The sequence below is a fragment of the Barbus barbus genome (genome assembly GCF_936440315.1).
Source record: "Barbus barbus genome assembly, chromosome: 43".
In the NCBI taxonomy this organism is placed as follows: domain Eukaryota; kingdom Metazoa; phylum Chordata; class Actinopteri; order Cypriniformes; family Cyprinidae; genus Barbus; species Barbus barbus.
The window spans coordinates 8,598,506-8,624,144 of NC_136721.1; the positions used below are offsets into that span (position 1 = coordinate 8,598,506).

General features: G+C 37.7%; 4 protein-coding genes across 5 annotated transcripts; 2 read left to right on the forward strand and 2 right to left on the reverse strand.

Moving 5' to 3' along the window:
• Positions 1 to 9,785: 9,785 nt before the first annotated feature.
• On the reverse strand, positions 9,786 to 13,562 carry LOC306862331 (aristaless-related homeobox protein-like; the record flags this gene model as incomplete). The annotated part of the gene is made up of 5 exons (XM_079405083.1): positions 9,786 to 10,689; positions 10,787 to 11,082; positions 12,045 to 12,090; positions 12,557 to 13,037; positions 13,424 to 13,562. 5 exons carry the CDS (start codon positions 13,560 to 13,562, stop codon positions 10,449 to 10,451), a joined length of 1,203 nt encoding a protein of 400 aa, XP_079261209.1. The 3' UTR covers positions 9,786 to 10,448.
• An 859-nt stretch (positions 13,563 to 14,421) lies between these two features.
• On the forward strand, positions 14,422 to 16,704 carry LOC306862195 (sperm-associated antigen 16 protein-like; the record flags this gene model as incomplete). Its single annotated transcript, XM_079404925.1, has 1 exon — positions 14,422 to 16,704. One exon carries the CDS (start codon positions 14,422 to 14,424, stop codon positions 16,264 to 16,266), a length of 1,845 nt encoding a protein of 614 aa, XP_079261051.1. The 3' UTR covers positions 16,267 to 16,704.
• Positions 16,705 to 17,988: 1,284 nt separating this feature from the next.
• On the forward strand, positions 17,989 to 24,039 carry LOC306862511 (uncharacterized protein). 2 transcript variants are annotated; one of them, XM_079405344.1, is made up of 8 exons: positions 17,989 to 18,883; positions 20,096 to 20,363; positions 20,472 to 20,564; positions 21,399 to 21,523; positions 21,649 to 21,819; positions 21,915 to 22,124; positions 22,217 to 22,329; positions 22,753 to 24,039. In XM_079405344.1, exons 1-7 carry the CDS (start codon positions 18,338 to 18,340, stop codon positions 22,280 to 22,282), a joined length of 1,479 nt encoding a protein of 492 aa, XP_079261470.1. In that variant the 5' UTR covers positions 17,989 to 18,337; the 3' UTR covers positions 22,283 to 22,329; positions 22,753 to 24,039. The 2 variants fall into 2 exon arrangements, with proteins under 2 accessions (XP_079261470.1, XP_079261469.1); XM_079405343.1 differs by lacking the exon at positions 22,753 to 24,039 and having other exon boundaries at positions 17,995 to 18,883; positions 22,217 to 22,691.
• Positions 22,561 to 24,822, reverse strand: LOC306862512 (proteasome maturation protein-like). The gene is made up of 6 exons (XM_079405345.1): positions 24,764 to 24,822; positions 24,217 to 24,317; positions 24,074 to 24,134; positions 23,218 to 23,319; positions 23,028 to 23,121; positions 22,561 to 22,891 (listed from the first exon to the last, which is right to left on the reverse strand). The coding sequence occupies exons 1-6, from the start codon at positions 24,764 to 24,766 to the stop codon at positions 22,824 to 22,826; spliced, it is 429 nt and encodes a 142-aa protein (XP_079261471.1). The 5' UTR covers positions 24,767 to 24,822; the 3' UTR covers positions 22,561 to 22,823.
• Positions 24,823 to 25,639: the final 817 nt, after the last annotated feature.

Below are 25,639 nucleotides of genomic sequence, written 5' to 3' on the forward strand. Positions count from 1 at the left end.
TGTAGGTGACGTGTGGTAGTAAATTATAGAAGCATCTTGATTTATTGAGGTGTCAGTATCAGCATGCTGCTATAACTATTGCTGCCATCCTGGGCAGCTGTATTAAATAAGAGGGGGCTTTCTGGGGATTTGTGGAGGCACAGCAGGTTTGAGTTCCATGAGCACACTGGCTGAGCACGCACCTAATGGCCTTTTATTGCTCAGTCAGGGACACAGGCAAAGAAACAGGTAGTTGTAGGGTTTGGGGATAATGAAAGAACCAGAAAATTCTTTGAAACTAACATTTTCAATGGTAGAGGTTGTCAGAGCCAGTCAGGTACTCTGTAACCCTCTGGAAGTATTTTGCAATCAGCTGAAATTGTGCAGTGATGCTTTATTCCATGTACTGTTTAGTTCAGTACAGTCAGATTCTAATCTTACATTTTGCATTTTCTGAAGCATTTTTATGGTGTCTGCTTGCATAACATGTCTATTCTCCATGTCAATTAAAAGAAATTTCTACTCTACATAAAATACAACTTGTTTAATTTGAGCCTGTGTGTGTCTTTGGGTGCAGATATTCCTGTCTGAGCTATGTAGAGCCCGTGTCAACGTGTCATTCTTCAGTCGGTTGTGATTGTTGTGTCTGTTGAAGATGTGTCAGTTGTGCATTTTCAAAGTAACAGCACCTCACTTACCCCTGGGACAGGGATCATCCCACAGTCACAGTCAAACAGCTGCTTGTCTTTCAGTCTCTGTTCATTCAACTCTGTTTTGTAAGTGTCCCACTCATTAAACCTGGAAGACTCAGGTGTTGCTTTGTTATAAGAATCAGTTTTGGGAAGCTGCTTTGAAACTGTAGTTAGAAACTGAAACAGGTGAAGTGAATTACATGTATCATATTGTACCAATGGTACCTAGAGTCTTCTTTGGTGTTACGGTTATGCAGTGGTTAAACCTACCAAAAGTGGTGCAAGGAAAGACAACCAATCAAAGGTGCCCAAGGCTCACTGATGTACTTTGGAAGTGAAGGATAGCATGTCTGGTCCCATCACACAGATAAGCTACTGTAGGTCAAATTGTTGGAAAACCTAATACCGACCATGGCAGTAAGGTACCAGAACACACAGTGCATCACAGTTTGCTGCATAGTCCAGACCGGTTACAGGGCTCACGATGACCTCTGTCCACCCCTGAAAAGGCGAGTTACAACTGTATAAGCAAATGAACAATTATGGCTTTGCAATAATTTACAATCATTTTTGCTTTGTTATTTCTTGTTTGTTTTCAAGTAAAAAAGTTTGTTTTCAAGTAAAAAAGTAATTCTATTTTTAAACGAGTAAATTTAGATTTTCAATCCAACTTTCCAATGCTACAAAAAAACAACTACTACAGTGAATCTGACGTTACGGTGCTGAGAAGACAGTTTAGATTAAAATTCACTGAAATTAATCTGATTTTAAAATGCTATGATCCAGTTAACTCAAATGAATCAGACTTTCGTATGCCATATATGAGATCATTCAGATTAGCGCTTTTGTTTACTTGCATTAAAAAATAGTGATGTAGCATTTGGTCACTACAGGGTCATTCATAGGATAAAGCAGGCTAGCTTGTTATAAGTTCCAATAATTTAAAAACTACTGTCATTCTACAATAAAATATATGAATACTACATTTAGTTATTTACTGCTTAACACAGATTTTGTTCATTAAAAAAATAGGTTGCCATGCATCACTGCAGAAATAGTCTCTTTTGCTCATTGGTCCTTATTCTGATTTTTTTGGTTTACTTTTTGTCATGCCCTATTTGTGTTCTTCATTTACTAAGTTTAACCTCTCCACCTTTTTAGGATTGCAGGCCTACAGCATATGACAATTGTTTACGGTCCACTGCCCTGTGATCCCTCTCTCTTCATCATTCTCCGTTTATCGGTCAAGTTAAATGTGGACATACTCCTACTGTGTGCAATGTCCTGGCACAGAGCAAAAGGCTGTAAACCTAACTGCATTAGTCTGATGAGAGACAGTAAAGGTGTTTAAATAAGACAAGTAGACAGATAGTAAACCATTCCTAAATTAGCTGTAGATTATGCAGACAAAATAAAATCAGTGTGCATTTGAATTTCAAAAGGGGGAGAAAACTATATTAATTAATAAACAATAATAATAATAAGCTATTATTTTAAAGGTGCTTTATAACACAATTAAGGTTCTATATATAGCACTTTTAGAGCATGGTTCTTTTAAGAGTTATTTTTAGCACAAACATGTTTACACTGTGAGCCTTTTTTCTTAAGAGTACTCAACAAAGGGTTTTCTCTGTCTCTGTTCAAAAACAACATCCTTTTATCAAGGTACATGGACTTGTGCAATAATTGATGTTTTGATGTTTTCCATTTATCCTGTTTCTGACAGTCTTTCTGACATTGCTTATTCATGTTTTGCTTATCCTTTTCAAAATCACACAGCATCTTAGAATTAATTTACATTTCTACATTAAGGTTTATGAAACAATATGCTGAAAAGTGGTGTTATTCATTTATGTGTTTTATTGTGTGTGTGTGTGTGTGTTAGATCCTGGAAGAGATTTGTTTACATGTGATGACCTCTACAGCAGAGGGATTTGGACAGGTGGGATGTGTTTGTTCAGATATAATGGTGCTAATCTAGTGCCTACAAATGGGACACATGAGCCTCTCATGTGCTGTCAGTAGCAATCGTCACATTCGTACATCCCAAACCACTGATTTTCCAAATTGCTTGTCCTATGTAGGGTTGCGGAGCTGCTGGACTCTATTCCAATATCTTAGTCTATAGGTAAGGAAGCACCCTGGACAGATGGCCAGTCCATCACAGAGCTCACACACACTCACACATTCAAACTTTTCACTCACACCTACAGGCAATTTTACAGTACACACACCAAATGGCATCGCAAAGTGATGTGAGTGCATTGACTTTGTGGAGCTCAATGTTATCTTCTGCCCAAAAACATTGAATTCTGCAGAAAAATATACAATTACATCTGAATAGTGTTTCCTTTTTCAGAGTCATGCTTAGCCAAAATGTTCCAAGTTCACCACCAGAGGTCCCTCTCTTCACAGTAGTACTGTGTGCATTATTTCAGTGGTTGATTACTTACATTCACACAAATATATATATATATATATATATATATATATATATATATATATATATGTATATATATATATTTTTTTTTATTATTATTTTTTGTCCACTATCTGAACTACTTTCATGGGTATTACATTATCAGTCTGATGATAAAGATTCCCATTACTTCCCATCTCTTCACAGAATGTCTTTGCCCTCTTGAGCACTCTTCTTTGAGAGTGTGCAGCGCTAGCTGTGGTCCTTTTTTAACACTATCAAGATAAAACGTTGTGTGGTGATCTGTGTACTGCATTGTAGAGTATTCTTTTAAACAGTGCACAGCGGTGAAATAGTAGGTAGTATGCTTCAAATACAGCAATTGTCATTAAAGGGATAGTTCACCCCAAAATATATTCTGTAATCATTTACTCACTCTCATGTTGTTCCAAATATGTATGATTTTCTTTCTGCTATGGAACTTTTGAACAATATCCAAGTGTTTTTTTTTCTGTCCACACAATAAAAGTCAACGGGGCCCAGTGTTGTTTAGGACCCCATTGACTTTCATTGTGTGGACAAAAAGAGTGACACAGGTTTGGAACGATATTCAGGTCAGTAAAAGGGTCAGTTTTGGATGAATTACACCTTTAAATGTGGTAAACCACTGTAACCACTTTTGTTTGACAGTAATGCTGGGAGACAAACAGGCAAAGACAGCCATTCTATCACTCTTCCCAAGATGAATGATTTTTCCCTTAGTAGATCCTCTTTTGTTTGACAAGAAGACAAAAGTAATCTTCATAGCGCCGGTAGTATTTGCATAATGACAGTTAAGTACGTTTTATGAGAACATTGTCTAAACACAAGACACTCATTAATCAATGTTGGTATTAACTGTACTGTATACCCGGTTACTGTTCCTATTAGCAGTTCTCTGTTCTCTACTAGGACTAAAACAAATTTACATTAGAATGTGTACATTCCCAAGCTATATGTATGTCGATCTTGCACATACATAAAGGTCTTGTACACATGGAGACATATATTTACTTCTGGCCTAAATGGAGGTTGCCATAGTGCTTAACAAATTACTGCAATTATGCTTACTGGGCTAACTGCCCGTGGGCACCAGCTGGGCAGCAGTGCTTAGGAAAGGAGGTATAATTCTGTTTGAATGACAGTCAGTGGGGAGATTGAAAGTGAAGATGCTGGAATGGACGTGTGGTCTGTCTCTCAAGGAAAAGTCTTTCAGTCACAGTGGTTAGACCAGTCTAGCTTATATATTGTCAATCCACAAAAGTCAGTGATACTTAAAATTAATCAGTGTCATGACAAATTGGGTCCTCTTTTCGAAATTGAGTCTCCAAGTGATCCCATGGTTTCAAGAATATTTAGGCATACTCTCTTTAGCTCCTAATTACAATTCCTACAAAACGACCATTAATGTCTGGTTTAGTTAACTTGATTAGCCTGACTGCTTACTTTAGTTGTACACCACACATTTGCACTTACACATCATGCATTCAAAACTATTTTTAATGTTAAAATAAGTGTTAAATGTCCAAATGTTTAACAATGTTCAATTATTATTTGTAGTAATTTTCTATAAAGTTCAATTACGTTATGGCCTACTTGTTTTAATATGCACTATATAATCAATTATATCTACCTTTTTCTTCCTGTAAGAGTGGGTGCGGACATTTGTCAATTTTATGGGTGTGGCTTCCGTTCTCATCCGCGTCCAGCTATTTTTAACTGTACAAAACTGCTTGTTATCATTTGTGTGGCTACTTGATACAACGATTAACTGATATGGAAACCCGATTTTGAGGGACACCGGACTGGACAACTAGCCTAATTATCTGAGTAACTGTGCGCTGAAGTTAAGTGTGTTTTCATGTGTGGTTTTCGATAATTTACATAGTCGTTCATTTAGATCTGAAGGAAGAGCTTATGCCTCGTCTGAACCGTTGTCGTTTTAAAGTAGCCAAGACTTTACAGTCTTATTTATGTCGCCATCTTTGAAAATTACTTTCACTGTCGCTATGGTCTGCATATTGACTGCAGTTGCACATTAATACTCAGTACTCAAGCTTCTGTTGTAAGCTGCTGCATGAACAGGACATTTCGAGACTCCCACATGTAAATACGGTTGTTAATGGGATAGTTCACCCCAAAAATGAAAATTCTGTCATTAATTACTCTATGCAGGTTCTGAGAGCTCTCGGATTTCATCAATAATATCCTATTTTGTGTTCTGAAGATGAACGAAGGTCTTACGGGTTTGAAATGACATGAGAGTAAGTAATTAATGACAGAAATGTAACTATCCCTTTAATCCCAAACACTGACAGTATAAACTTAGCCATACACACTCAATTTAAAGTGTTTGTAATACAAAAGTAGATATTTTTAAAAATGTGTTTGTATTGTCCATTGAGTAATCTGTGGCATGCTGTTTTGGACTCCACTAACGTTCAAGTATGCATAAAAACAGTTGAAAACTTTAAAAGGCTATCTTCTATTGTTTTTCACAGAAGAAGAAAAGTCATACAGGTTTGGAATGACACAAGGGTTCCCTGTCAGAAATGATAACACCAGGGATGTGAAGTCCTATGTTTTGTAGTAATATATTTGCCTCTAAATCGGTTTCCTCAGGATGGTGGCAATATTAAAAAGCTAGCCTTTCTTCACATAGGCTAATCTGAAGATACATTTTATGCCCTGCATGCAATCCAAATTTTACACACCTAAAATGATTGTCAGCAACTAACCAATGAAGGAGTGTTTTAAAATCCTAAATGAGCAATCCACATTTTTGTCATTTCCATCACTTTCACACTGACAGACAGAAAAGGCCTCAAAAGAGACATATTAACTAGCCCTGGCAGAGCATAGACACCCTAACCCCTCACACTTCACATTCTCAGGTAATCACACTAGAGACATTTTGAGTGCTGCAGCTGATTGACTTGCTATCACTGATTTTCAAAGGCTAGCAATCACTTTTACAGTGACTTCATATCAGAGCTATGGTGTAATTTGTTACAATGGAAACTGACAGGGAACAAAGCGCGACTGGGGAAGGTGAAGGTAAGAGAGCGAGGGAGAGGGAGAGAAAGAGATTTTCTCTTGTTTGGAACAAATTGCATAAAGGTGATGAGGCTCTTACCTCTGACCTGAGAAACGGCCAGCTGAAGCGACAACCCTAAAACAATTCAGAGACAGGGATCAGAAAATTGTCTTAGTAATGGCGCAACAAAATTATTTTCAGAGACCCCAGCACTGGCCCTGTCCGTAATCTGAATCTTGATTTCAGTCAGCTGATTACTGATTGGTCCATTTTGTCTGTGTACAAATCAAAGTCTTTATTTCAGATGTAGCTATCTAGACATAATCGCCTTGCCATTATGTAAGCATGGGTGTCAACAATATATGGTATGATGAAAAATGTTGAATTTGGTTTGCTCCATTTGCTATGAATAGTTTCAACCCAGCAGGAGTCACATCAGAATTCAAATGACTCTAGAAGTACCGAGCGAGAGCTAGAGAACACAAGTAAATGACCAAATTGTGGAATGATGAAAGTGAGAATGCAGCTTCAAAGCTATCAGAATTTATAACAGAGACGGAAAACCAAGTGCAGTTCTGACCAATCAAAAGCAAATAAATACACATAAAGAAAAGGGCTTATTGGGAACTGTACAAAAAAGAAAAGGGGCGATGTGATCATATTTCAGGTATGTCTAATATAAATGCATAAACAATCTCAAACAATCTGAAATAAACCCCTTAAAACAGAATCCAGAAAGTAATCATGGTCTATATAATATAATATATCAAATAAAATGTTTCTTTAAACTTTATTGGTAGGCCTTCACTTAAAATGACAGTTTACTGGGTAGCCAGAGCAGTTTCATTCATTTCACTCATTTAGATCATCACAGAATGAATCATGTTAGAATTCCTTCATATACAAGCAACTGATGAAAAACAAAGTTTAGATGTAAACTAATGCCATTTGCAACCGCCTTAAGCACAGCTGCACAGGACATTCATGAAGAAAAAGCATACAGAAATAGCCGTAATCTGAAACGCTCAAAAAAACCAAATAATAAGAACGGGTCCATCCTCTAAGACTTAAGTAAGACTTATGCTATGAGTCAATTTATGCTAATCTTTACAAAGCAAACAGTGTGGGAAACAAAGACATTTAACTGAAGCGCACGTTGACGTCTCCACACTGCGTGGTAGATCATTTCACCCCTTTCAAAACATAATAGCCTTCTATTTAGCGATATTCAGGCTCAATTTTCAACAATTAATTACACTGGATTGGCAGCACAAAAATGTCAGTAGCCATGAAAAGGATTTGATTTCAATTATCTCGGCTCAAAGGGGGTATGATTTCCGAATACACTTAAGCAAAATTATAACAGGACTTTGCTCCCCAGAAAATTGGGTGTGTTTAAAGAGTGATTATGTGGTGAATGGACGGGTGTTGAATGGGAGTGAATGCTCCAGGCTCCCTCTGAAAGGCACTCAATTATCCCTGATTGCTCCCCTTCACAGTGTAGCCAGTGGAGATACCTGCTATTGCTGTGATTGGGGAGAAATTTACATGCAGCACTTTCTACTGAGGGAAACAGAAAGGGCTGCAGGGTTAAAGATTTTCAAAAGACAGCCGAAGGGTCAGTTCAGCAGATGTGGTAAAGCGGTAATCGAGGAGAAGTAGGCATAACAGGTCATTAAGGGGTGGTGGCGAATGAGAAGACAGTGAAATCAAAAGAAAAAGGAAACAAAAGAAACATCAGAAGTGGTTAAGGTTGCATATATGTTTAAAGATAGCATCATCTACATGTTCCATGAGGCACTACTTCACATTTGGACATTTGAATGAAGTCAGATGCTGTCTGTCCAATATTTTCCAAACCTTCACTCTTTCTTTATAAATTACAATTTTCATTTCTTCCACTTATTTTTGCTAAGAAATATATGGTCTCGAATGCCAAGTTAGGGAAAGAATTTGCTATAGCAAGGTAGGTTCATTCTGTTTCTTTGCAGTTGCAAGTCTCTTTCTATTTGACAGCTTAACAGTGGCATTCATTCATTTGTAGTATACTTGATGAACAAGAGACAAAGTAAACATTTCAGAAACATGACTGTTGAAATCTACACTGATTCAGCCCTTAAAAGTGGATCCTTCTCAGACTGTGATGATACATTTCACCAGTTATTAAAATTGTAAATCTAGCAAAATATCATAATTACAGAGAACCAGTTGATGTAGCTGCGTGAGTGTTTCTAATACAACAGATGATTTTTTTCCCTCTTTTGAAAAGTCATAGAAAAGCTATGTTGGATTTTTTCTTTTGTTATTAGATTAGAAATTATCTTTTTGTTGTAGTTTTGGTTCCCAACTAGAAGTGTATGATATGATGCCATCTGCTTCTGAGAACCCCAGTAATGTGAAAACGGTCCATGACCACGTGACCTAAAGTCAGGTCGACTCAATCATATGAAATATTGATGTTTTTTTTCCCCCAGTGCCTGATAATATATATTATGAATATAATATCATATATTATATAGTATAATATATGTGTTTCCAAACTCCTTTGGGTGCTCATATAACTTCATGAGCAGCTTGTAATTGTTAAAAAATAAATAAATAAAATAAAATAAAACTGTAAAAGAAGAAGGCACCTGCACTTCTGTAGGAATAGGATACTTGCTTTAATCCTGATCCTCAAAAAGTCACATATAACCACAGGTCTCACAATAGCAAGCCTGGAAAATGTTCAGTTCCTTTCTGTAGCCTAAAGAAAGTCTCTTAATCCGTGCTTGGTAATCAGTGGTTTAAATTGACCATTCAGACATTTTAACATGTTAAGCCCTACGTCATTAAGGGTAGATTTCTGAATAGTGGTCTCTGAATAGCGTTTCAGATCTTAAGCAGGACATTATTTTCTGTATTATTCATTGCTTCGATGTTAGGTCAAATATGCCCCACACTGGTCCAACGACATGCTGTTCTCTCACTTATCAGATAACAAATCACCATATACTCCAAACTAATTGGATGAAGGCTTAGTTAAACTAGTTTAAAAAGTGGTTTACAACGGGCATAGACTTAAAAAGCCTCCTTTGACAAGGAAAAACGCAAAGCAGGAAGCTGAGGTAAACGTAAGCTTCTTAATTTGCGTGAATAGTGAAAACAAGTCTTTGGCATTAATGCCCAGATTACATGGACACCTATGGAGGTGTTAAAGCTCCAAATTTCGCCTTTCTTCACAGCAGTTCCCATGGCTGCAAAAATGACAATTTGTTCCTAAAAGAGATGGAAATTCGTTCCCGACTACAAATAAAAATCATTATAAAATAAACCATACAGCCTACTGATCATTTTGTTCATCGTGGGTATCATGTGGTTTTCAAAACTCAATATTTTTCAGAGCAAAATCTGTTCAGTTCCAGTCACGCAACCAAAACATTGATACATCTGCCAACTAAAGACTCATAGGCTATTTCAAAATATTTAGCGCACGTTGAAATACATCTTTTGGGTTGCAGAAAGCACTGTCTTGTGCAAAATCCTTGGTTTATTTTGGCTATTGTAAGATGATGAAAAAAAGCATTTTAAAAATCCATAGGCTATTACAAGGTCAGAAATTACGCAATAAGCCTTTTGTAACCTGTCCATCGTCCATTTATTTAAAGCATTAAATACAGAAGAAATTTTAAGACAACACAAAACGTTTCTGTTTTTTACTTTCACATTATCTTATTTTCCCTGGCTAATTCATCAAGAGAAGCATATGGATATTTTGTTTATTTCCCTGAATGGTGCCTCGTTGGTTTAATAAAATATAATAAAGCTCATGGTAATGCAACATAACCATATACTTTAGTATTATTCTGTGAACACAGAAAGTGCAGCCTTAAAAATCCTGATATTGTATGATGCAGAATAAATACATGTATAGTAAAAAATCCCTTTTACTGTTACAGAACAAACTTTGAAAAAGTGTTGGATGTGTAACAGATTAAAAGCAGCTTGTCTTGTTAATTTGTTTATATGTAGCTGTTTGATGATTGTTTTATCCATTTCCTAATGAAAACAGGATGAAATGATCTAAAAAGATCATTCAACTAATGAAAGAAAAAACATTCAGCACTAATTAACAACCAACATTAAACAAACGAAAAAAGCTTTAGAATGCTACAGTTCAACTTCCAGAGACTGAAAACTACATGTGTCTATTAATATACCTATTAATAATAACGTAACTCTCCAGATATCAGTGCTTCTGCTTGACTTTGGTCTTTTGCCATCTCTCAAGTGAGAGTGAGTCTTAGCACTCCTCTTTTCTAGCCCTTCCAGCAGCTGTGATGTGAGCCAGCTGAGCAGCATGCTCCTTTGCTTTGAGATGCAGTGCTGCTATGCTGGAAGCGCGGAGGTCCACCGTTGGGGATGAAGGTAAAGGTGGTGAAGAGGAGAGAAGGTTGTTGGTGAGGTGGGAGCGTTGAATTGGACCCTCGATGGCAGGAAGGGGTATCCTTTGCAGTGCCATCGGACCTAAGCTTGTAAAAAGTCTGATGTGAAATGTAACAGAATATTATAACCATTAAGAAGTGTGAAAGGTAAGGTATAAACTTAATGATTTGTGTTGAACATGCAGATGAAGCTCACCTTCCAAAAGTGGGGTTGATGAAAGCAGGATGTCTAAACATTGCTGCCCCTAACAGAGCACTGAAGCCATGAGGGGAGGCAGGGTTTAGGGGAGGCTGAGCTAGTCTTTGGAGGGGGGCAGGCCAAGATGAATCAATAGCTGGATGTGTGTTTGGGACAAAAGGATTCCCACTCAGGTAATGACACAAGGACTGTGCAGCAGGGGGGGTTCCAGGATAGTGTAGGCTCAGAGTGTGTGACTGGACCCCAGCCTTTTCCCTTTTCCTCCATTTTGCACGTCGATTTTGGAACCAGACCTTGAGAGGAAACAATGCTTTTGTCAATTACAAGTAGTTATGACTTTTTTTTCTTTTTTTCTACATTTAGCAAAGAATTACTGTCACTATTGTCCCCTTAGTGAAGGCCTGTATTAGTCTTGAATATAATAATGTTGGTATGACAAGAAAAATATAAACTTGTCTGAGAATATCTGTTAAGGAGTCCACCCAAAAATGTACATTCTGCCATTTACTCTCACAGTCTTTCCAAACCTGTATGATGTTCTGTCTTCTGTATAGAACACAGCAAAATGAACACTACAAAAATATATTTTGTATTCCTGAAGCAGAAAGAAAGTCATTCTAGCTTGTATCATAAATGATGACATAAATTTCATTTTTGGCTGAAAGTTGTTTACTGATGAAGGTAGTTTATAAAACAGAGGGTCAAAAATATACACTATTGGAAATGTAAAGAAAAATTGCCAATAACATTCTAGGCCAAAATTGCAATTTAAAATAAATAAATAAATATGCGATTCTCCAAAACATCTGAATAAACGAATCTTTTATATATTCTTGCGCCATTTTCCCTGTTATATAGGCTATAAATATGACGTAGCCTAATATTTAACAGATCTTGTTAGATTTTACGGTACTTTTTCAATACGATGTATTATGTATCGAAAAAAGCTGTTGAACCAAGTCCAGTATAGCCTAAATTATTGCAACGATGTAGCAAAGGCTAGGAATGGCTGTATGTTTAATGTGAATCTTATATATTTTATATAGCCTGTCGCATTAATTGTTGCTAGCTTAATGTAGAATTTTAATAAAAAAATAAATTAAAAAAACGCATAAAGCCTAAATGTTTTTGACTTAACGGTGACCTTTTGAATTTATAACTCATTGTGATTTTGTTCAATGTTTCTTGATATATTGAGCCCAGTCGCGAGCAGATTAACAGATTAATAGTGAATGTTGATAAGAAAGTGACTTACTTGCACTCGTGCTTCTGTCAGATCAAGCCTCGTTGCTAATTCCTCCCTTAAATTAGAGAGAGAGAAAAACAAGTTGTAGGTCGAGTTTCTTATCTCAATTTTTTTACTCAGATTGACCATGAATTTGACTAAAATATACTAAAAATATAGGCTAATTATTCGTTTGCATTCTAGTGACAAATAAAGCCTAAATTCTAATTTGTGCTATTGAAACTAACACTATTGCAACGAAAAGAAGCAGCGACCAAATATAATTTATCGGCTTAAAATACAACTGCTAAAATCGAAATAATTATTGTATGATTTTAAGCATAAACAATTTGCTTTTAATTAATATATAGCCTATAGCTACTGAAAATGATTAGTGATGTTGTGTTAAAACTTAAATGAAGATAAAGACGAATGGTGTCTTCCAACCATCAATGAATCACTTTATATATATATATATATATATATATATATATATACACATATATGCATTATCGTCTACAATTTGTTGGTGTTTCCGTAACCTTGTGAAAACATCTGGATAATGAGTCTTTTGAAAAGCTCTTTCCAGCTCCTCAAGCTGATAGCTGGTAAATGTGGTCCGGTATCTCCTCTGTTTTCGTTTTAACATCCCATCTTCAGTGTCACTTCCCGCTGAAAAAGTAGTTTCCTCACTGTTCTTCAAATATGCCTCCCGTTTTTGCATCAGACCCGGAGACACAGCTGTCTCTCTATATAGTCTTTCATTGTCGGTTTCTTCCTCTGGTCTTGGCGTGCTAGAGGTGTCTCTACAGGATTGTAGAGAAGCATGCTCCTGATACGATCTAGCACGACTGGTGTTTACAAGCGAGGCCTCTGTCATTTTTAATTTCTCACAAGCTGTGTGTAGCAGTCTTGGGCCCCCTGCCTCATTTTCGTCTGTGTGAATGGAGGAGTCTGTCAACGGGACGAGCCTCGGCGGCAGGTGCATGTCTGGTTGAAGGGGCCACAAAGTGTTTGGTGTTGCTGTAAGCAAAAATAATTATCAACACGTCACGTAAGAATACTGATCATCTAATTAAACTTAGAAGATTCCTCTAAAAGACCACTTTTAGTGTCCATTCTATAATTTCACAGCCTGTCTGTTTTGCATTTAATTAGGCTAGGCTTTTTAGACTGCATTTATAGATACGCTATAGCCTATAACTGCAAATTGTTGTTGTAATTAATTATAGATAGCCTAATAGCATGCAATATTTGGACACTGTAATGAACTTTGCCTATTAAAATAGGTTAAATTCTAATACAAGGCTGTAGCTTCAGCTATTGAGTTTACAAAAAATAATGCAATTCAGTGGACAACATAAAAACAACTAAAACAGAATCACCAAATTAAAGAAGAAACGACTAACCTTTAACTTTTAAGGGACTTTTCCTTCCTAGAATACTGTCGATGCAGTACGATGACAACAGAGTAGGTGATTTACATTTGCAGTTTGTTTGATCTGGATTATCCCCCTCTGCTCCGTTGCTCATATCTCTGGCTTTCATGAAGGCTACAGAAACCAGTGATCTATTGCGCGCGCGTCCCGGTGCTCTCACTGACTGCTCGCGCACGCCGACCTTTGTACTGATGCTTCAGCTCCAAAACTCAGCTACAGCATCTGATTGGTTCTGCGGTGAAGGGCTCTGCCTCAGGTTGTGCGATTCAGTTTAAACATACTTATCAATTCTAACTTTACACATTTAGCATAAACATGTAATATTTCATATAATAATAATAATTATTATTATATCTAGGCTACTTTTGTAAGTGCATATTAATATATAGACCATATTAAAATATATAAAAGTTGCCTGTATTGACTAACTATTAATTTATGCTCGAAAATAATTACCAAAACCTATCGTGCTTTTATTCCTTACACCTGAACCAACTTGCGTGCACATTCAAGCAAACAAATAACATTATTTCAAAGCATTGTTACAGAACTGTCATAGATGTATAATTGTGCATTCCTGTTTAGTGTGGAATTCGCTCAGTGCACTGCTCCTTGTGCGCCATCTACTGTTTATGATGACATATTTACCCTTTCAATCACATGCATGAAATTAAAGGTTAAAAAAGAAAGTAAATAATCACGAATAATTTCCAAGTTACAACGTTGTCAAAAATGTAAAAGTTTAATTAAAAGTAAGCTTTATTATGTGTAAATTTTATAGTTTGTGTAAAACTGTAGTTTATAGTTTTGTGTCACTTTTATATATTTCATGATTTTAAACGAAACAGGTAAAAAATAGCACGGAATATAATTACAACATAATTAATAGTGTTTAAACGAAAACAGGTCTCACGGTCACCATGGAAACAATACACAACTTTGTACAGCGCAACAAAGCGACGTGAAAAATGGCAGCCAGATACGAAGTAGCAGAAGAAGCCGTCGACGGTCCATATTACCTCGAGAACGTTTTAATTCCAGAAGACTCTGAGGATGATTATAAATACGACGAAGTGACTGTCGACGACGAACTCAGCATACCTGAGGGGGAAGAGGACTTGGAAACTGCTATTAAAGCAGTGCAGGATCAAACTGATGCCACCGAATGCACAACACAGACTGAGAGGGTCAGCTCGGCCAAACATCCAGTTCCCAAAAGACCTGAGGTGGTGGACGACTTTGTCCGCAATTATCTGGTAAAAATGGGTATGAAAAGAACATTAGACTGCTTCCAAATCGAGTGGTTTGAGATGGTACACAAAGGCTTAATGAAAACAGACCACATGGAAATCGTCCCTGATGTCTATACACACAACCAGCTCCTGGACAACGAGCTGAAGAACCTGCACAGAGAGCGGGATAGTTATAAACAGGCTGCATTTGAAGCTGGAGAAACCATAGTAAAAGTTCAAAGAGAGAGGGACTTTCATAGGATGCAGCACAAGCGTGTTGTTCAAGAGAAGAATAGACTTATTGAGGACATTAAAAAGCTGAAGAAACACTATGCATCCTACGAGCCTGCTCTTAGACAACTAAACGAGAAGTATCAAACAGCTGTGAGGCAGAAGATGCTGGTTAGTCTGGAGAGAGACAGAGCTGTCAGCCAGGTTCAGAACATAGACAGCTCTCTTCGTACCGCACATTCTTCCCCAGGAACCCAGAAATCTGCTAACACGCCACAGCAAAGAGAAAAAATCCAGAAGAGTCCAGAAAAAGGTGCACACCTGCCATGTGACAACATTGTATCAAGCGATGCTATAAAAGACCCCAACAAAAACACAAGGCATCCTAAAGACTCTGAATTCCCAGCAAGCACTCGAGTCAATCCCTACTTGCCACAAATCAAAGCTCTTTCCTCACTCAACACCAAATCAGCCAACTTCTCACTCTTCAAGTCTTTTAAAGCGCACACGATGGCAGTGAGCTTCCTCGCTCTCCATCCTCGTAAAATGATAGTAGCCTCCTCAAGTGATGACCAGCTTTGGAGATTATGGGGAATACCAGAGGGAGAGATGATCATGACTGGTGAGGGTCACACTGATTGGCTGTCATCCTGTAGTTTCCATCCCAGCGGTGGTTACCTGGGGACCACAAGTGGGGATACCACAGTTAAAATTTGGGACTTTGCTCAAGGTCGATGTGTGCTCAGTTTGGAGGGACACATACACACCACCTGGGCCTGTTCCTTTCATTCCTGTGGTGATTTTGTGGCCTCTTGTTCTATGGATAACACGGCTAAAGTTTGGGACTTGAATAGCGAGCGTTGCCGATGGACCCTGCGTGGACATGTTGACTCGGTGAACAGCATTTCTTTCCTGCCTTTCTCAAACATTCTACTTACCTGCTCAGCAGACAAGACCCTCTCTCTTTGGGATGCTCGTGCTGGATTGTGTGCCCAGACTTTCTACGGGCACAAGCATTCATGCAACTATGCCGCCTTCAATGCCGCAGGTGACACAATTGCTTCATGCGACTCTTTTGGGGTGGTCAAACTATGGGATGTGAGGAATGTCTCAGCAATGGTGACCATGGACACTGGGCCTCATCCCAGTAATCAAGTGGCCTTCAATCCAAATGGAAGAATTCTAGCGGTGGCGAGTAATGATGGCACTGTTAAAATTGTAGAAGTGGCATCTTTACATACGTCGAGTCTAACAGATCATGAAGATGCTGTTCAGAGCATCATTTTTGACCATAAAGGGGAATACCTTCTATCTGCAGGCTCTGACGGTACAGTTCATGTCTGGTCATAACAATATATATTTACAGTGCTTGAGAAATTGTTTTAACATTTAAATACATTCTGACATCCTTTGTTATTAATAAATATAAATATACATTTATTTGTTTAAAAAAATACTAAAAAACGTCTAAATTCTGGAAGAATTTTATAATAAGATTTAAATAACTAAATTAAGAAACTACTAAAAAGCAATGCATGGAAAGACTTTTTTTTTTACCCAAAATATGAATTTACATTCACAAGCATATGGGAACCTTTATTTACTCATATAATAATCATAAATGTGCACTACAGTTCATTTTTATTTATGTTCTTATTACTTAATTTGTATATACCATTTTTTTATAACCTGCTCTCATGACTAATGACTAATGTTTTCCATGTTCCTATATTTTCTCAATGTTGAATTCAGAGAATTAAAAATGTCAAATAAAAATCTGATACAGTTGTTCTCCTTGGTAGTCTAGTTATCTTCATTGCAATGTGTTTACACTACCTGTCAAATAACATTAAAATGATTTTTTAAATGTTTTTGAAAGAAGTCTCGAATGCTCACCAAGGTTGCATTTATTTGAGGAAATTACAGTAAAAAAGTAATATTGTGACATTTTATTACAATTTAAAATAATAGGTGGTATGGAATTAGTTTATTTGAATGTATATTTAAATGTAATTTATGTCTGTGATGGCAAAGTCGAATTTTCAGCAGTCATTATTACTCTATTCTAATATGCTGATTTAGTGCTCAAAAACATTTATTGTATGGACGACTTTTATAATGATTTCATGCTGCTGATTCATTATTCATACTACGATGCTTTTTTGGCAATTTTTAATTGCCAAAGAACTGGGTTACACTATTGGGTAACCCAGTTCTATTTCCTGTCCAAAGGCAATTTTTACACTAATTTGCCATTTGCCAGTTAATTTGAGTCACTATCTGCAGCTGAATCACATCCTGATACTTTGAAAAGTAAATAGAGGGACATAGTGTATCTCCCCTTTGAGATGTCACTTACCTGGTAAATTTATTATCCACATTTCCATTCAAAGTGATAAATATAAACTGGTAAAGTGAGAGGCTTAACCTATCTAAGAAATGAAGCATAATAGGAATGGATAACTTTTATAGATTATCATGTTATAATGCTAATAAAATTGTAGGTGGGTTGTATGCAAGAACATAATGCAAAATGAACGTTTCTCTCTCTCTGTGTGTGTGTTTTTTTTAAATGATAAACTAATAATACTTAGTATGTGGGTCTGAGTCACTCCTGTAATTTCCAAATATGCCAGATCTATGAAGTTCAAAACTATATATTTTACTCCTGCACTCATTGGGAACACAGTGTGTTTGGATGCAGGAAGGAGCTTTAAGAGTATTACGTTGTTAGTGCTGCTTTTAATTTGAATTAATATTATATAAACAGTTGACTTGAAATATCAAAGTCCCTTTAAAATATTCAGAAATATTCTGTCACTATATGTGTAGCTATACCTTCTTTTCAGATGTAGCCTTGCCCACTAACATTTAATCACAGACACATATTTACACAATCCAGAAAAAAAAAGTTCGATAAAATAATGTTAAGAAGGAAAAGGCAAAAACAGTACACAACAATAAAACCCTTATTGCAAATAAAAATCTGATAAACTATTCTCCTTGTCTTTGGGTGGCGCGTTTGCGCCTGCTGATGTGAAGCTAAAGACGGAAGTGCGTTTCTACAAAAACACAGCCACACCCCCTCATGTTATTGGCGCGTGTGGCGGACTGGAGAAGAATGATACATGCTGATAAGCATATTTATTCAAATCACTCGTTAAATATTGATTTGATTGCAGCAATAGATTGAGCTTTACGTACATCTGCATGCTCGAATCAATGATTTAGTATGAGACAAATTGCTGAATAATCATTCACGAGATGGGAATGTAATTTCACAGCACGCGCACGGAAGCATCCTGTTGCTGATCATGTGTCTTTAGCTATAACGTATAACAACTGCTATAATATATTAAGTTGAAAAAATAACAATATTTCTCGGTGTAGCTGAGTCAAGGGTCACTTTTTCTCCGTAAAAATGATGAAAAGCGTAGGAAAGCTTTTTGGGCTGAGGCGAAAATGCCCGCCCCCCAAGTCTCGCATTGACAAGAAAAAGACTCGCGTGAATCCCATTGATCGTATGCTGGATGACAGCGACGAGGGCTCGTACGCCAGCACCACGAGCATCAGTTCAGAAAGTGAATACCAGAACTCCGAGGATGGGTCCGGTACCTCCGACAGCTCTTACCGAGCACGTGAGAGCGACGGGGATGACAGCAGCGAGACGGACGAGAAATGCGCCGTGCCTCGACGACAGAGGAAAAGATCCGCCAGCGCGCCTCCGCTCGACGACAGCGATTCCAGCGATTCTTCCAGCGACGTCGGCGGAGAGCCGCTCAGGAGAGTGTTGCAGAGAAAACGACTCAGGCTGCCGGAGGACTCCGAGGACGAGGCTTTGCGGGACAAGAAGAGAGAGGCAGAACTAAAAGAAGCTGCTGCCAAGAGAAGAGAGAGAAAGAATAAACTCATGGAGCTGTCAAAGAGAAGAAAGTCAGGCACCCCGCGGCGCAGGCGCAGGACGTTGGTAAGTTGACAAGGACAGAACAAGAAAAAGTACATAGCAGCAAGCAAACTGCACTTTTCTGGGTCAAGCACCATAACCTCTTTAGTCCTTAGTAAAACACTTCTGTTTGCATATTTTAATTGTTTACATTTGCCATGCAGATACTAGTGCTATTTACATGTTTCCATCTTGCAGAGCAACCATTTGCCCGAACAGCATCAAGCGTAACATGTTACTTCAGGTGCATGATTTACAAATGTAAAATAAAATAACTATCATCTATCCATCCATTTTCCATGCCACCTATAGGCATGGAAATTGTGTGCATAATATAAAGTTACCTTTAGTCATTTTGTGCATAATATATTTCATTGAGAATAAATTCATATTGATCCATTTTCATGAGGTTCCCATGTTGATCAAAGGTCGTCATGTTTTCGAAATTTATTGACGGTAATGAATTTGATTTATTTGACTGAGTGAAAAACATGTCCTAGTTTTCTGTCAATCGGCCATTGTCCAACTTTATACTTTGGCCACTGAAATCTGATTGGTTGATGGTGATCATTGTTTTAAAAAGGGGTCTCCAAACAGTGTTCTCCAGAGCTCCAACCCCAATTAAACACACCTGAATCAGCTAATCAAGGTCTTATTAGGCATATTAGAAACATCCAGGCAAGTGTGTTGAGGCAAGTAAATTCGGCAGGGCACTGGCCCTCCAGGACCGAGTTTGGAGACCCTTATTTTAAAAGATTGTTGTCCTAATAAACCCACTTATGACATCAAAGATACTGCATACACAATTTAATTTTCAGTAATCATTAACTCTGAATTCAGCTTGACAAGACAGGCTACATTCATGTCCAATTTGATAAAGATTTGGGAAACCCTAGGAGCAGTTTACAATATCCAGTACCTAAAATGATGGCTACGTTTCCTTGTAGAAATGAATAGGAAATGTCTCAGGCTGAGGAATTGATGAATATGAAACACTTCTTTCTGCAACTCATGGTTCAGGAAAATCTGAAATGAATTTTTAATTCTATACATCCAGCACAATTAATGTGACTCTTTCATTCCATGAGTATCTTTTAATACAAACAAAGAAGTTTAAACCATTTACAATTTCCACTGTCGGGCAACAAAATCATGTTACAATAAATAATGTTAATGGTGACCGAGAAAAATATTGGTTTATAACTGGATACCTTGTCTATATGTTGTTTTCTACAGGGTTCAGAAGAAGAGGAAGAAGAGGAGAGAGAGGAGATCAAGGAGGACAAAGTCAAAGAGCAAAGTAAAGCAGATGATTCTGATGATGAATCTAGTGTGGAAGAGAAGGGCAGTCCTCTAAACAGCAGCGAGGAGGAAAAGCTTGCTGATAGCAGTGACAGTCTGAAGGATTTCATTGTGGAGGAAGAGGGACAGAAAAAGGATGAAGATCGGGAGGAAGAGGAGGAGGCCAAAGACAAGGCCTTTCTCTCTCACCTTCCACGCCAGTGTAAGACCACATGATTCTGGCTTTTGTTTTGCTTGCAATCTGGTATCCCAATGTGTGTATAGGGTGAGTAATTTAAAAAAATCTTCTATGTTTCCCTTCACATTACAGTTATCACAGGATCCCAGCTTACCCACTTTCAGGTGGTGGTCAAGGCCTTGCTGATCAATGTACTGGACTCAAGCTTCCTCAAGTCACTTTACAGTATGTTCAAGTTATTCTGTATCTTCTTAGCACTGGAGCTCGCTCTCTCACTATAGCATACAGTGAAGACGTTTAGAATGTTATACAAGACTTCTGCTTCAAATAAATGGCCTACTTTTGAAACGTCCATTCTTTAAAGATTTCTGAAAAAAATGAAGCAGCACATCTGTGCGATGTATGAATATTCAGCATCGCTAATTAAGAAATGTTTCTTGAGCACCAAATCATGGGGAAGTGGGGAAGTCGTGGCCTAATGGTTAGAGAGTCGGACTCGTAATCCAAAGGTTGAGGGTTCGAGTCTCGGGCAGGCAGGGATTGTAGGTGGGGGGAGTGAATGTCCAGCACTCTCTCCACCCTCAATACCACGACTGAGGTGCCCTTGAGCAAGGCATCAACTGCTCCCCGGGATAAATGGCGCCGCAGCATAAATGGCTGCCCACTGCTCCGGGTGTGTGTTCACAGTGTGTGTGTGTTCACTGCTGTGTGTGTGCACGTTGGATGGGTTAAATGCAGAGCATGAATTCTGAGTATGGGTCACCATACTTGGCAGTATGTCACTTCACTTCAACATATTAGAATGTCGTCTTAAGGATCATGTGACACTGAAGACTGATTAATGGCTGCTGAAAATTCAACTTTTCCATCACAGGAATAACTTCTGTTTTATTGTAATACATTTTAAAATATATTTCACAGCGTTTGTAAAATTTTATATAAATATTTACATTTACTGTGTATTTGATCAAATAAATGCAGCCTTCCGAAACATTAAGAAGTCTTACAGACCCCATATTTTGAATGGTAGTGTGTATCTGACATTGTGTTAATGACTAGATGGCGAACGAACAAAACGATACGCCCAGGAGATGAAATCATCATTGCTTCATTTTGATGAGCGACTGGTCCTTCCACGTCTGGAGAACCTAAAGCAGAGGAGCCGCTGGAAAGACCGTTACAAAGTAAGCCGCTTGTGTTTTTGAGTACAATTGATTGCATTACTATTAGTCACTTGTATGTGAAGTTTAAAAAAATGGTGTGGTGTAGATTGCTTTCATGTCTATTTATCATTTTTATTCATTAAAAGGAAAGGGTAGAATGTTATCCCAAATTGCGGGTTATGATGACAAGGGTCCAGACGAAGGGATGCGAAGCCTGTGAGCTTCACAGAACGGGGCGCTTCACCGTGCGGCTCTCTGGCCAGTTGTACTACAACAACACCCTGCAGGAGGACCAGTTCATGCCTGATGATTCCCAGGTTGTTTTCCATGCAAATCACAGTTTAACCGGAAATTGTTTGAAGAATAATTTTGAGCACCACTTGATGGAATGTTTATTTGTTAACAATTGCAGAGTTTCTTTGTTGGCTCTGTCTGTGCCAGTCGCACCGAGGTCTACCATGCCCTGAAGCACTTCAAATACCATCTGTTTGAGAGGTGTCGTACAGCTTTAGAAGCTCAGAAGGAAATAAAGGAAGAGGATACAGTAGAGGATGAAGAACCAGTTAAGGACACAGTCAACAAAGTGTTTACTAAACTGCAGGATGGAGGATGGATCAGCGAGGTGTGAATATGTAACCTTCTTTTATGTGTCTTTTAAAAGCTATTTAAATATGTATGAGCAAACTGATTCCTGTTTTCTTTCTATCCATTTAGCAATACGAGAAGTTTCAGGAACATCTTAATTCTGCCGATTTCTTCCAGGAAGAAAAGCTGGACTGAAAGTGTTGAACTGTTCCTAATGGCATCAAATCTGCAGCTTTATTTCTGTAAATATATATTTTTTAATGTCCTTATATAACGCATGGCTAACTTTGAGTTGTTAAAGTGTGTACCCTGAAGATCTAGCATTTTAATTTTGCATTTATACTACTGTGTAAATTGCTTCTGTATGATCAATATAAATTCAATACTGAGAAAATATACAAACAATAGTACAACCCGAAATGTAACAAATTTGTCCAAATCGTACGGTTTGAAAAAGACAGCGTGAGCATTGTGCTTTCAAAGATCTGTATGCTGGCTTTATGCTTTCATTTATAAATAATCTCATTCTAACGCTTCTGTAAATGCATCCAAATCGTTTTACAGTGTTTCAGTGTTCTTGTAATAAACAAGATTCATAACCAGGTTCTGTTAAATGTTCATGTTATGCAACACAATTTCTGAATTCAAATTTTACATTTTATTAGAAACCGGGGTCAAACAATGCATATAACACAATCTACGGGCTTGAGGTGAAAACAGTGCAGAAACGCCATCTTCACAGGACACCAAGCTTGTATTCGGTCATGATGTGAGGATCACCCATCATCTCACTCTGGACAGGATCTGGGAGGAAAAAGAAGCATGAGACCTAGTACACTGCACAAAATAACAAAATTTTTATAAAGCAAAATCATGCATGGAACTAAACGGGTCATAACTTTGAGGACTTTAAAGCTAACGCGTGACAAATGTTACATACCATTGAGGATGTCCTCAAAGCCAATGGTGTCATCAGAACCTCTGAGGGTATCCAGGGACAGATTTGAGCTTGGCAGGAAGGGCAAACGCTGAATCTGCAAGCAAGTGAAAAGTTTAAAGACTATAGTCTTCCATAATGAGTATAGGGTATATACAGTATAATTTACAGGTGTTTATGACACCAATAATACCTGTCTAGCCGCTCTGTACTCCATCTGTAGTTTGAGGGGAGCATGGAGACCCTGGATGTTCCTTAGTGTGTTGAAATTCATCTTGTCCTGGTTGAGCTGAAACTGATTTCACATAATACAAGCTGCTGTTACACTTTACACAATTACACAAGTATGAAGCCAAATGAAATAACAGTTACTATAAGATTAGGGTTATCTGCTTGTAACGATGCATACTTTAGTGTTATTAATATAGTAAATACATGTAGCAAAACTTAGAAAAAAAGTTATCCAAGCTGATCATAAACCTTCACAGCATGTTACACTGTGTTCTACTTAACAATAATAAGCTTTTCAATACACACTTATTCAGCTAATGGCATAAATAATGTGAATTTTTCATGTTTGCATATTTTAAAATGTATTATAAATCACTAAAACTTTTGTATGTAATTAAAACATTATGTAATATTTTTGTACTATTTAAGATACATATTTTAGCATGAGCATCGTCATTTACTACCAGTACTGTTCTGTATATCATTTATACATTTATATGTCTTTTGAAGGATCACGTACATTGTCGATAGACTGAAGAAGCCAAATCTCATCGCCAATTTCAAACTGTATAGCAGCCCCTTGTGGATTTCCTCCAAAATTTGAACTCAGAAGTGTATTACTATTGTTCTCACTGTTACAACTCGATTTACTCTAATAATCGAATTTAATTTTACGATTATGCTTTGCTTATGTTAGATGTCCCCCACTTGTTTTGTTGGGATTGTTATGGTTGTGTTGTATTGTTTGGTTTCCTTTGTACTCTTTTAGGTTTGTATATTATGTAAATAAAAAATAAAAATAAAAAAATTCTACTCACATTTTTCTCAGAAAGCTCCAATGGATGACTCGGCAGCAGCTCATTCTTTACACTTGAGAACCTATAATCGCAGCAAAATGAAGAATTTAGAATATAAATTAGGCAGAAACAATCATTTACAGGTTTATATGACCAGAACATACCCTCTGCGTAGAGAGTCCTGAACCCCATAAGGACCAGCCTGAGGACACAGACCTGTCACAGGAACACTGTCCTTCAGCTGAGAACGCAGGCCACGAGTATTCTGCAGGAAACACGTAGTATTTCAGAAACATGCACAAAAGGAAGCAGATGTAAAAAATGAAAGAGTGTGAATGAGACAGTCTTTTAAGGTAAAACTACAAACTGAAAGTTAGGCCATGACGCATCACAATTCATTTAGAAGCTAACAACTTAGTAACAAAATAAATTCTGATATGAATAAATTTCTGTCGCGGCAAATAATACCACATGGAGACATCAAATTGCAAACTGACTAATTATTGTGTCCTGGAATATAAATAAACACGAGCTGTTGTGCTATGCTATGTTAGCTAGCTAATAACCGGCACAGCACAAATAAGTACTTTATTAACGCTAAATGCACATTTCACACTGTATGAAGAGCAGAAAATGAACACACGTCACCACCCTATAAATTGAAACAAAAGAAAAGAAAGCACTAGATAATAAACTGGAGCTCTACACTACCATCTTCAAGCGAGGTTCGTCTTTACGATCAGCATAAATTCACTTCCGGTCAATGTCGGAAATACTGTTATCATGTGATCACGACGTATGAAATGTTTTTGGTCGCTGTTTATTTTTTTGAGAATACTCTCATGTTATTATTAATGACAACATATATCTCTTACAGAGATGTTTGGTTGAAAAATACTAGCCAAAGTAACTGAAATTCATTGCGCAGCTCCTCGGTTGAGTTTGAGTAGGTATCTGCGCAGCGGTGAGACGAGGAAGGGGGTATAGCTCAGTGGTAGAGCATTTGACTGCAGATCAAGAGGTCCCCGGTTCAAATCCGGGTGCCCCCTCAAGAAGGGAAAACTTTTTGTCTTTTATCCTGACATAATAATCATTGCGTGCATAACACATTTTGAAGAAAGGCAGTCACCGCTGTGTACAAGCAGCTATTGGCACCCATACTTGTGTGTGTGTGTGTGTGTGTGCATGTTTGTGTGGTTTATGAAGACACAAATTTGTATAATGACATGGGTATGACAGAGGTATTACAATATGAAGGTGGTTCATGAGGACACTGCCTATATATGTCCCCGTAATTCAAAAGGCTTAAAAAACATACTAAATGGTGTTTTTTTGAAAATCTAAAAATGCACAAAGTCTCCTGTGAGGGCTAAGTTTAGGTGTAGGGCAATAGCACACACAGTTTGTTCAGTATAAAAACCATTACACCTATGGAGAGTCCCCATAAACCACAGAAACCAACATGTGTGTGTGTGTGTGTGTGTGTGTGTGTGTGTGTGTGTGTGTGTGTATTTGCCCGCGGTCGGCTAGAATGATCTTTGACCATTTACGTTGCTTCCTCTCCCCTCAGTTGCTTTTTTTGGGCCT